Genomic DNA, 13,438 nt, shown 5'->3' with positions numbered 1-13,438 from the left:
TCAACTATGAGAGCAACTTTTTTCCATACTTTATTAAGACTTTCACACAACATTCCAGATTTTTCATGGTCTGGAAAACAGCATTTCATAATTCCATACTTTTTAAGGCTTTCAAGACCTGTGCAAGTACCCTGACGAACGGCAAGTCACTGTCAAAGAATAAAATCTCAATAAACAGCCAAACTGAGTCAAACAAGACGGTAACACATCATCTCTACAGCAGAGAGTGTTGTGTGTTATACTGTGTACTCACAAACTAAAGCAAACAAATATGGATGAGTTTTAAAGTTTGTGGTCTAGGCTTCTTACCGTGGTGAGATATCACATCCCTGCTGCATGAACGCCCCCAGTGAGAACCAAAGAGAATTGAAGATGCCAAACTCGTTGGTCTGCTCCGGACTCTGCTGGTTGGTGTTCTGCTGCGGCGGCGTCTGGGTCTGCTGCACCCCATTAGAGGCTGAAGGTTGGGTGGGGGTCTGCGGCTCACCTCCCTCCTCGTAGTCCTCGGCGTGCCACTCGTATGGGCTGAACCGACTGACGAGGAACAGGACGACGCTGACACCGATGTAAGCGAACACTATGCACATCCAGATCTCGTAAGCCAGAGGGTCCAGGAAGGAAAACACGCCAGGTTTGGACTTGGTGGGTTTCTTGATCATGATGGAGATACCCAGAGACATGAAGGGCTTGGAGAAGTCAATCACCTCCTCACGCACCAAGGTGATGGTCAGAGGAGCCACGGCCACGTCCGCTTTCTGAGAAACAAAACCAAAGAGACAGGGATATTTTCATAAATATTAAGATTAAGATTAACTCTTTATTGGTGTGTTTCTGATTTAATAACCTTTAAATTTACTCTGAGATTTTATGAACATCTACATCAGGGGTGTCAAACTCATTTTCTTTTGGGGGCCACATTCAGCTAAATTTGATCTAAAGTGGGCCGTACCAGTAAATAATAACATGATAACCAATAAATAACGACAACTCCAAATTGTTTTAGTGCAAAAAATAACGTTCAATTATGCCAATATTTACATTTACAAACTACCCCAAAAAAAGGATGTGAATAACCTGAAAAAAACGGAATTTGATAAGAAATATAAGTACAATTTTATCAATATTATGCCTTGACTTATCATTTATATATAAGCACAAAACATTTAATAACAGGCAGAAATTTGTTAAAATTGCACTTAATTTTCTTCATTTCTTCATTTTATTCAGGTTATTCACATTTTATTGTTAAAGGATAGTTTGTTAATGTAAATATTTTCATAATTTAATGTTTTTTGCATTAAATCAAAGAGGAAAAAAAATGGTGTTGTCATTATTTATAGGTTATTATGATATTATTTTTGAGTTTGATGCCTTAACTTGCACTTTGCAAATTCATCCTATGGGCCGGATTGGACCCTTTGGCGAGCCGGATTTGGCCCCCTGGTCACATGTTTGACACCTGTGATCTACATGATCATTAAATTAAATATCAGAAAATACAGAATTTTCACTGACAAAATACAAAATACAGAGGACAATACTGTAATAAGTTATGATAAATCATGTAAGAAAGGTTACATATACAGAAAAAACTCTTTTGTGAACAGTCACAAAAGTAGCACTGGGTCTTTATGGGTTAAGGGTGGGATTTACAGCATAGCAATATTTTGCAGAGTATAATTTAGTTCTGTAGGTATATGTAACTGTAACTGGTTTTTGTTGTTCAGCTTTGACATATTACACCAGAATCAGATCTACTACAGCTATTAACGCTTTATCGGGCAAGTGACTATTTTTGGTAATTTCTGCACACATTATAAAACAGTGACAGCAACAGTTCCAGTGAGGACAGTGAGGAAATAATCTCAGGTCCAATGTGGTCTACAGGGTCTGGAAGGTCCACCTCTGCATGAACAGTGAGTGTACCTGCTTTGTTTGGTACCATGAAGTAATGGTACTAATGTAAGGAATGATGTTCAAAGGGAGAATGTGGATGTGGACAGGGGTCTGGATCAGCACTTATGTTGGTCTAATGTTCTAAAAGAAGATTAGAACATTAGTGTTTTTATATAAACTTCGAGGAATTTTTTTTTTTTTTGCCACTTACGTGCAAGGAACCAAACACAGTAACTTCATTGACCTTCATTTTCTATAAAACATTTTTTTTTTGTTTTAACAAAAGTAATAAAGTCTTGTTATGTCCTCCAATAACACACCTAAACTGAATATTTTAATTTCAGAGTATTTCTATGAGTGAACTATACAGGGTTAAGATTAAGATTCTTTATTTGTCAGTATATAGACAAACTGAAATTAACCTTCTGCTTTTAACCCATCACTGGAACATGCAGGAACACACCACACACACTGCAGCCATATCAAGTAATATTGATAAATGCACAAAACAACACTGACATAGAATGAAAACAGAGTGTATTCCTGGTACAGAAAGCTTACAGAAGCCCTGTCCACTCACCCCATACACCAGCTCTCCAACCATGCCGTTCCACATCTTGGTTTCAGGGTCTCTGGCTCCATATTTGCCATCTGAGACAATCTTCAGTTTATACTGGTAGCCCACATGCTTGGCTATCTCTGCCGCCAGCTCCACGATGTAACCCTCATATTTATCATTCCCCACCAGCTGCTCATGGTTCTTCTTCAGCATCACATATGGAGATTCCTGTAGGATTTATTTCAGTTACAACAATTATCATTTTTGTCACTGTGACACAAACATAAAAACAGATACGCATCATTTCTTGACACAGGATTTTGCGACTTTAAGTCAACCCTGCGTCATAACTTTTACAGCAGGGCGGTTTATTCGGCTAATTAAGTCACAGACAGCATTATAGCCAATAATAAAGCTTAAGCATGTAATTAAGGTTTATATTACTAATATTTCCAATATTACTACTTTTTATACTTTCAGTGCAGCAATATTCTTTGCCCTTCGTCAAAGTTGAGACTTGGGAATAAAAAAAAAAAAAAAAAAATCTGTTAGGCCCAAGATTATAATTGTTGCTGTGAAATGTTCTGAAGAAAGGATGATTATGTAAAATTACAAGGTATTCTTTTGGCTTTGTTCTGCAGAAGTATGATGTGTAATTCACACACAAAAGACGCCTAAGTGCGATCATTATGACAGCACTTCCACGCTGAAAAGAACGCTGATAACGTAAAGTGGGCTGAGTGGAAGTGGAAGGAAAAACTGGACGTTGTCATTAAAGCTGACAAAACCTGAGATTTGAGACGAAGTACCATCCAAATCTGTGTGTGTATGTGTGTGTGTGTGTGTGTGTGTGTGTGTGTGTATAAGTGTGTTTAAGCGAGGGTAGACAGCGGATCTGCTCATCATCCTGACTGACCTCTGTTCCAGGGCCTCCCTGTCCTTCTGGTTATATCACACCAACATTTGTACATCTCACACTGATTGGATGTCCCGCGACATTACTGCTGACATGACACATGGGGCCTCGATGTGTCTGCATGAAATGTACTTCATACAGAATTCTAGTCAGCTGAGTGTGAATTGTTCACTTGGACTAGGAAAGACTCAATTCCCACAAGTTGTTATGTGCGCCTGCTTTTAGCTAAGGCTGTGCTGAGCTGAGCAAATCCTGCCACCATATTTCATCAGGGTCTGAAGACGGGGGTTTCCTCTGTGTGTTACAGTTATCTGGGCTCTCTCTCTTTTACGGTTGAGGTGAAGGTAATCATTGTTACATGAGGAAACCCAGGGGCCACTGGTAGAGAAATGGCACCCCAGGGAGACGGTGGAGAGAAAGGTCTGATGTGCGGCGCTCTGACAGGCTACGCACGAGAATTTGCAGCCGCAGATGAGGTCCGATACACACAACAAGCACGTGAATGTAACACACACACAGACACAGTTACACTTTAATGCAAATACGCGTGAACACATATAGACACGGTGGGGCGTGAAGACGGTCTGCCAGGACTGTCTCACTGACCTTGGACATTTCCACTGAGAACTGCTGTCATTCAACCGTGTTAAACACATTACAGACACACACAAGTCATACACACATACGACAAGAATGAATGAAAACATGAGTGCATTAGTTATACTGTGTTGTACTGATGGAGGTGGTGGATTTTAAGCACTGATGTAATAAAAGTAGTTCAGAGCAGGGGTGTCAAACTCATTTTAGTTCAGGGGCCACATTCAGCCAAAAAAGATCTAAAAGGGGTCGAACCAGTAAAATAATAACAGTGAAAAAAGTAAAATTACATAATGAAAATGTTTACGTCTACAACATATAATACAAATAAATATTTGGTGAAAAATACAGTTTGTCATCTTTTCATGGTCATCAGATATGACCCATTTGGATGATCAGAGGCTCCGTAGTTACCGTGGAAACACTGTCATCTTCTACAACAGGGGTGTCAAACTCATTTTAGTTCAGGGGCCACATTCAGCCCAATTTGATCTCAAGTGGGCCGGACCAGTAAGATGATAACAGTGAAAAAAGTAAAATTATATTATGATCAGGACAGGTTTACATCCACAAAGTTTCCTTAAAAGTCTGAATAACATGAACAACTTGAATTGTTTTAAGAAAAACCAGTGTAATTTTAAACAATATTCTACCTCTGTCTATCAGTTTATCATTTACACATGTGCATTACAATCGCACAAAACATTTAGTAACAGGCAGAATATTGGTAAAATTGCATTTACTGTTCTCAAGACATTTCCATTTGTTTGTATTTGTTCAGGTTACTCACATTTTTTGTAAAAGTATAGTTTGGAAATGTAAACATTTTCATGTAATTTTACTTTTTTACATAAAAAAAACAAAGAAAAAAATTGGGGTTGTCATTATTTAAATATTATTGTGATAATATTCTACTAGTTCTGACCCACTTGAAATCTAACTGGACTGTATGTGTCTGTGTGTGGACCTGACATTAAAATGATTTTGACACCATTGATTATTAATATCGTCAGTGTAATTTTTGCATTTCACAAATTCATCCCGCAGGCCAGATTTGGCCCCCGGGCCGCATGTTTGACACCTGCGTTCTACAACATTGATTAAACCATTAAGTTTGATAGATGACAGTGGATGGAGACACTTGGTTTTACATCTAGTTATTGCTATTTTTGCTGAAAAGTCAGTTTTTCCTCAGTTTTCTCTGTTTCTGATATAATAACCCCCAACTTTAAACTGAGTTTTTACGAACATCTACATGATCTGTAAAGGAATTGCAAGTAAATACCTGATTTTCACTGAAAAAATGCAAAATAAAGCAGATAATATTACACTAAATGGTGATAAATCACTTAAGAAATGTTAAATAAAGGTGAAATATTCCTGGAACAGAAGGGGCTTATCACTTTCTCAAGAACAGCATAACGCAAGATAAAACAGTACCAAAAAGAATAAATCCAAATGTCATCTTTCAGGTATTTTCTAAATACTAGCCAATTCTCTTTGAGAACATGGAGGGAACGTTGCTGGAAAAATATAATTAGATTTTTCATAATACCTAAAATTACAACTAAATATGTGTCCGGAGTTCAGCCTTGTTGGAGAGAATGTGGATATGTCAATGTAAATCATGCACGTGTCTTGGTTATGTCCTAAACTTGCATCATTTTGGGATAATGTATATTCAACGATTGTTAAGATATTGGGTTATGCAATTCCTAAAACATGTTTGGTGATTTATTTCGGATGTATTATTGGTAATAATGTAAAGAAAAATGAATAAATACTATTAGCAGCCTGTAAAAAGGCTACTACTAAAAAGTGGTGCAGATTAGAACCACCTACAACTAATGATTGGCTACAAATTGTGAATGGAATATTTGAGATGGAGATTCTGACCCTTAGACTGAGGACTCAAGAAGAACAGTGTCATGATAAATGGAAGAAATGGACACTTTTCATTTCAACGTCACATTACTTAAAACCATTGTTAGTCACACAGGTTTATTATGGTCAATGTATCCCAAATGTCCCACATGTTTATTTTGTAATGTACAGGACTCAAACAATAAAAATAAAGTAAAAAAAAAAAAAAAGAAAAAAGAAAAAGAGAAATAAATACTAGCCGATTCATTAGTCTACCTCTAGAATGGGCACCTTAAAATCCTCTCATGTCCTGATTTTTATTCCAAAGTCATGAATTTGAAGGTCAAACAGTCAATAACGCATGTTCTGTGGCTTTAACGGACCTCTCATTAATCCAGGCTGGGTCTGTAGAACGTCACTGCAGGTCAACGCAAGGTGATACTTTCACCGACTGAATCTGCAACTGCACTCAAACAAGGCAGCAAACACCAAAGTTATAAGGCGTAAAAACTCTACCCACTCACAGCCCAATAATTGTTCACACCTTATCTCTTCTCTTAGGCTCCAAGACAGAAGACCAATTTATCTTCCAGGAAAAGGGGACCATGATAGGAGATTATGTCAAAGAGAGTTATTTTGGCTCTGTACACTTGGGAGAAAAGCATCATTCAGGTTCAAATAAGGATTTAGAATAAGTGTATATACAATAAATATGTGCATTTTGTATTAATTACACTGGTCAAAAACAAATTTATTGTTTAAGTTTTTTGAGCTGATTTAAGATAATTTTGGTGTGCTGAATCCAAAAATCACATTAATTTTGCTCAGTCAAACTATGCTACATATTGGCTTTTTAACATTTTTGCTTACATTTATGGGCATTTTCACATCATATGATACAAAAGTCTTTCATATTTCTTGCAATAAACAAGTTCTTAAGATTTTACTTTTGCCAATTTATGATTAATGTTTTTTTTAATATTACAGGTGAATGAAATGGCTTCGACTAGAAGATCTTGCAAAAATAAGCCTGACGTATTCTGCTACATCTGCGGTGAATACACCATTGTACCTAACAGGAATCAAATTTCATAAAGTGTGCTTACCAATCTTATTTTGGTATTAATTATAATATTTTGTGAGAAGATCAAATTTTTCCAAATCAAATTAGCAAAAAAAACCTGACCTGATTGAGAAAAACAGATGTCATTTTGGGATTTAGCGGTGCAAAATGGTCCTAATTCAGTTGAAAAAACCTAGACAAGTTGCAAAAAACATTTTTTTGTAACCCAGTGTTATCAGTAGAAGACATGTTATATGTTTTACCACATACTATATTGTATCGTACCGTATCATCATTCACTGCGGTTCAGAATGGCCACTTTTCTTATGACATTATTCCACAGGTCTTTAGTGTTATTGTTCCTTTTTTTGTTCTTGTTTTTTGTTCTTTTTTGCTTTTGGACTTTTGTCTTCATGGTTATTTTATTGATCCAAGTGTCAAGTGTAGTCTTATGGTCAAAAAAGAAAAAAAAAAAGATGAGCCCATGTGATACATTTCATTCAGTTTGTTGCTGAATAAACACATGGGTGCAAACTACCAATGTCACATCACATTAGCTGGACTAATATTAGCAGTAGTAAACTGTGAGGTTTATTTTTAGAGCTGCTGACTTTTGCTGATATTTTGACACCTTTTTTTTTTTTTCAATTACAGCCATTGTTTCTCCCAGGAGGTACAGTGGGAGACAGATGTTACCTCATCTTAGCTACTACCAGGAAGTTGTCATGGACAGTTTGTCTCACTTTGTTACTCATTTTTATCTGTATGTTAGGGTGTAAAGGCGATATTAACACATACTGTATTTCCTCAAAGAGTAGTCTATTTTAAGATGGGTCGTTAATAATAATAATAATAATAATTGGGGGCGAAGTTGACACAAACAATTTAAAGCTGGTCCTCAACGAGACATAGTGGATAAATAAAATAAAATAAACAGACAAATCAAGCAAGTAAACAAACAAACAAACAAAAAATAATGACAAACAACCGCAATGACAACATCATATTATCATGAAAAAGAAAATAAAACATAAAGTATACAATATAGACTGATCATGGGCGATAGGGAAAAGGGAAAAGGGAAGGGGGAAGGGGGAAGGGGGAAGGGGGAAGGGGAGGTGAATGAAAGTGTAGAGGGGGGGGGGAGAAAAAGTGAGCGAGCAAATAATTATTATAATAATAATGATAATGATAATAACAACAACACAATGTTATTACAGTCATGGAAAAAAAATATTAGACCATCAAAAGTCATCACTTGAATTTCCCTTGGGATTAATAAAGTATCTATCTAGTATATGTCTATCTATCTGTCTGTCTGTCAAAAACAATGGTTATGCAAAAAACTACTAACTCCTGTGTGTATCATGTGACTAAAACAGACAGAAAGAAAACATGAAATGCCTAAAAGCACTGTTTTTGACAGTACAGTGCCATAGATATGATGTAAGAACTTAAGTGATTTTGGTTATTATAAAAAAAAAAAAAAAAAAAAAAAAGAAAAATGGATGGATATCAGTTCTTAAATTAAACTCATATGAGCTATTTTGTTGTTTTCATTATATTTGTCCAAACAAATGTATCTTTAGTTGTACCAGGCATTAAAATGAACAAGAACCTGCAGAAAACAAGGGTGGTCTAATAATTTTTTCCACGACTGTATTTTTAATATTCCTTAAGTAATTTATTACCATTTATTATAAAACTTTCCTCTGAATTTTGTGTTTTTTTAAGTGATAATCAGATATTTTCCTATATTTAATTCACTGATCATATAAATGTTCATAAAAGCACAGTGCAAATTCAAAGGTTAATATATAAAAACAGAAAAAACTGAAGAAAAAGTGGCTTTTTCTTTAAAATCTATCATTAACTGGACCTAAAACAAGTGTCTCCATCCACTGTCATTGATCCAACTCCATGGGTTTTACTGGTGAATCAATGTTGTTGATGACGGTGTTTCCACAGTAACTACGGAGCCCCTGGACGTCCAAATGAGTCACATCTGAGACCTTTAGTTGAACCAGGCATTAAAATGAACAAGAAATTGAAGAACAATGGGTGGTCTAATATTTTTTTCAGTGACTGTACAGTAAAAAAAAAAAAAAAAAAAAGCAATGAAAAAAGTAAAAATACATTATAAAAATTTTTAAATCTAAAAAGTATCATTAAAAATGTGAATAACATGAAAAAATAGCTGGTCCTCAAAAACAGGCTGGTTAGGAATAATATGAATATTTATCTATATTATTTCTGATACTTGTCATGTAATATGCTGCCAGTTAAGCTGAACTACTATATTCCATGATATAATTTAGCTAATAAATCACTCATGTAAAGTATTATTATTTCAGGTGTGCGTCTTACTATTTTTTTTAGCAATACTGTAATTTGCAGAAACCTACAAGTTCCACAGGAAGGCAACATTTATGCAACAAAAGCTCTGTTAAGCAACGAAAAGATCCCACTAGGGTGTTATTGTGAAAAAGAAGTAGTGCTTTTATGGAAAAACACACTGCAGTACTTTTCACACTGCAAATTTGAGTAGATCAACATAAGGTTTCATGCTAATTACTGTTATTTCTACGTATTAAACAGAGGAAATGAGGAATGCAAGCTTCTAATACAAGACCTGGTGTTTTCTGCAGCTGAGAGAAATATAACCCCGGACCAAAATTCATATTTTCGTTCAGTATTTCCTGCTGATGCTACAGTGTTTCTCATTAAAAATCTTGGTGCAATAATATAAGATTGCATAGGCTGGAGTATATGGATATTTGTTGGTGTTATTCTTCAAGCCTTTATGTGGAGAGTGGGGAATTTCTCTTTAGGGAAGCCAGTTTAACCCATTAACCCTCGCAGCAGAGATCGGCTGCACACGCACTGCCCTCCTACCTGAGGTCCGCCGCAGAATGTCTAAGATCAGAGAGTGTGTTATTTTCTGTTTCAGCCATATATAACAGAGCTGTATCTCCTCAAAGTCCAAGAAAATTACATTGTGGCAGCGAGATAAAAGATATTCCCACATGAAAAACCAGTGCTGGGCTCCAGGCATCTTTAGTCGCTGATATTACATTTTCACTATGATGGCGTCGCCAAGAACATCTTATACCTGCAGAAACGACTGCATTTTTATTATTGTCCATGTCAGGTGGAGATTGCCAGCTTACAAGCCTATATTTGTCAAGAAAATGTCATGATAATCTAGCTAACATGGGAGTTGGTCCGATTCAATCTTTGGGCCCTTGTTTTCAAAGCAGACCTCAGACACGGCCTCCAGCAGCTCTGTCTCGTTATATAGGTCAGGACACAAAACACAACCTTGCCAAGTCATGTTGAACAGCCTGCTGGTGACATCTGAGCCAAATAAAGTGTATGGGAGGAGGCATGTTGACGTATTGCATTAACTACATGTTCACGAGTATCGTATAATGACTTCCACAACGATGAATGCCTTGACACAAAAACCACCAATGGGTAAAATCTACCCAGCGCTGTTTGTTCATTTGAGCTTTAAGCTTTAGTGGATTTTAATAAGATGTTGAAGCGCCACAGTTTTTGACTTTTACTAAAATGGTTTTCTGTTGAACTGCCTCCTGTTAAATATAGTCAAGATAAAGATAAAAGAAAAAAAAATATGGGCATTTTATGACATAAATTTTAACATAGCGTTTTTCAGCCTTGGGGTCGGGACCCCACGTGGAGTCACCTGGAATTCAAATGGGGTCGCCTGAAATTTCTAGTAATTGATAAAAAACCCCAAAAAACTTACTACTAAAAATATATATGGTGACATGAGAGAGATAATCACAATACAAGAAATAAAATAAAAGATAAAAGACATGACAAACTGAAGCTGAAACTGAAGCACTGTGGTACTGTTTATCTTTCAAATGTTCATTGTGGCCGGTTTAAGATGCTGCAAGGAAAATAAAATCCTTACTTTGTGTGGTAATCTCAACTTGACTTTTCTTCCTCTGTCCATAATAATATACATTATATAGCCTTACCAAGATTACTTACCAAGATAATTTTCACTTGTTCTATTGGCAGATTTTTTTTGCTTGAATTAAGCAAAAAAAAAAATCTGCCAATGGAACAAGTGAAAATTATCTTGGTAAGATTTCTTGAAATAAGATTTTCAAGATCTATTGTCTAAAAATAAGTTCTTATATCTCACTGAAAAGTTGCTCTTTAGCTGATTATGTCTTATTTTAAGTGTGATGAGATATTTTGACTAGAAATGAGAAAAATACACTTGGTAAGATTTAGATTTTTGCAGTGTATCCTCGGTATTTTGCACTTTTAAATGCACATCATGTATTTTTCTATATTTAATTTTCTATATTTGATTTAGATATTCACGAAAACTCAGAGTTAATTCAAGGTTATTATATCAAAACAGAAAAAAATGAAGAAATGTGAGTTTTGCAGAAAAGATATAATGAACTGAATATAAACTAAGTGTCTCCATCCACTGTCATTGATCCAACTCCATGGGTTTTACTGGTGAAGCAATGTTGTAGAAGATGACGGTGTTTCCACGTTCACTACGGAGCCTCTGAACGTCCAAATGGGTCATATCTGATGACCATGAAAAAATGAATAACTGCATTTTACACCAATTATTTACATGGATTGATAGGATTAGAGGCTCTAAACATTTTAGATCAGTAGATGCTTTTGATTAACAGTGGAGGTTTGGGTCTTTATGGGTTAAAGATAGATAGATAGATAGATAGATAGATAGATAGATAGATAGATAGATAGATAGATAGATAGATAGATAGATAGATAGATAGATAGATAGATAGATAGATAGATAGATAGATAGATAGATAGATAGATAGATAGATAGATACTAGGGATGTAACGATTACCTGTATAACAATAAAAATTCCCGACGGTTAGTATTACCGTTTAAATTCTAATTATCACGTGTTTGATTATCGCACATGCCAGTTTGCAATATCTATCAATCTATCTATCTATCTATCTATGAAAAAGAAACTAAAACAACTCAAACTTAATCTGGAAAGTGGTCAAACAATGGCCATAAGGTGTCATCTTCAATGCACATTTGTATGTTTGATGTTTACATGTTAATATTTGAATGTTTCTGCCAAAAGAAATTACATTGTGCCTATTTTATTCGTTTTGTTTTGCTTTTTTCCAAAATACAACTTGGTTAAATTATTTCCGTGTGTGCATAAGTACTTTTTTAACATTTTGAGCAAAATTTCAACAATACTGCAATAATAATGATAACCGTGATCATTTTGGTCACAATAACCGTGATATGAAATTTTCATATCGTTACATCCCTGATAGATAGATAGATAGATAGATAGATAGATAGATAGATAGATAGATAGATAGATAGATAGATAGATAGATAGATAGATAGATAGATAGATAGATAGATAGATAGATAGATAGATAGATACTTTATTCATCAGGGAAATCTACATTAAATTTGGAGACAGCTGCAGAACAAAGGTGTATTTTTTCCCCTAATTTCAATTCCTGCAACTTCAATGAGATCCATTTTTCGGGGACTAGAGATGGTGCAAGTGTGCATTTTACCCATCGTTGGTTTTAGGTATATAAAGACCCCTGGTGGTTCTAGTGTTAAATGTGTTAATGTGTTACTGTGAGCCTTCGAGGAGGTAATGACTACTGTCAGTGTCAGTGTCTCCAGTTGAACGCTCTGCAGTTGTACGGGCCACTGACAGTGATTCTGATTCTGAGCAGGCACCAGTTTGGACAGAAAGGAAGTTAGCAAAATAGAGTTGAGAAGGGAAAGAGGTGAGAGAGATACAATCACAGATGTCTGCTGAATTCTTTCAGGGGCCTGAACTTTTGGGAACTCTATCATAAAAGAAAATGAAAAATGTTACCCCAGCCTTTTTCTGTCTCAGTTTCTCCAATCTCATCCACCCCACTTCTCCCAACTATCAACCTCTATATTTTAAAACTGACTCACCAAGATAGTAGTGACTATATAAGTTCTGTTCTGCAGGCCGTAAGTGTCGTTAATGCCTCTCATGGAGCTCGCAGTGGTTACGTACTTCTCGTCTTCATTCCAGTAGCCAACCTAAGACAAGAAACGTGTCACAAATGCTCTTGGATTGGTAAAATGTTGCATTAATGGAGTGATATTTAGCTTTTTTAAATGGAATTATGCATTTTTAAAACATTTCCCTGTGGTCTACATAAACTGTAAATGCTATGCTTGGGTCTGAATTCTTCAGTAATTCAACTCCACAGGTCCATCTTCAACCCTATATCTGAGTAATGACACCAGAAAGGTCGTTTTGAGCGCTGGCCCTTTAAATGCAAATGACTCCACCCCCTCCAAGTTGTTGTCCATGCTGCTCTGTCCTGTTCAGCCACTTGTGTTCATTAACACAACCAACAACATTTTAAGTAATCGGCTCGAAGTTTGGACATATTTTCAGTTGTTACTACAGCTGCTGCTGCTGACAAACAGTTATGGCGTACTCTGAGAAATGTTCATCAGAAATCTTGACCTTACATGTGC

At 35.8% G+C, this 13,438-nt stretch overlaps 1 protein-coding gene across 5 annotated transcripts in view; it reads right to left on the bottom strand.

The window, feature by feature from the left end:
* The window catches only part of gria1a (glutamate receptor, ionotropic, AMPA 1a), a 127,213-nt gene that overhangs the window by 55,543 nt on the left and 58,232 nt on the right, over positions 1-13,438 (bottom strand). For all 5 annotated transcript variants that reach the window (XR_003936404.1, XM_030145194.1, XM_030145193.1 and 2 more), the window contains exons 9-11: positions 12,881-12,991; positions 2,477-2,683; positions 310-755 (exon numbers count right to left, since the gene is read on the bottom strand). Coding sequence is in view for 4 of the 5 variants with exons in the window: in XM_030145194.1 (XP_030001054.1) it covers positions 310-755; positions 2,477-2,683; positions 12,881-12,991 (764 nt within the window). In the remaining variant the exon portion in view is untranslated. The remainder of the gene's footprint in view (positions 1-309; positions 756-2,476; positions 2,684-12,880; positions 12,992-13,438) is intronic.

This window comes from Sphaeramia orbicularis, chromosome 10 (genome assembly GCF_902148855.1).
Source record: "Sphaeramia orbicularis chromosome 10, fSphaOr1.1, whole genome shotgun sequence".
Lineage (NCBI taxonomy): Eukaryota > Metazoa > Chordata > Actinopteri > Kurtiformes > Apogonidae > Sphaeramia > Sphaeramia orbicularis.
Note: the sequence above shows the minus strand (reverse complement) of the source record. Positions and strands in the feature narration are given on the sequence as shown.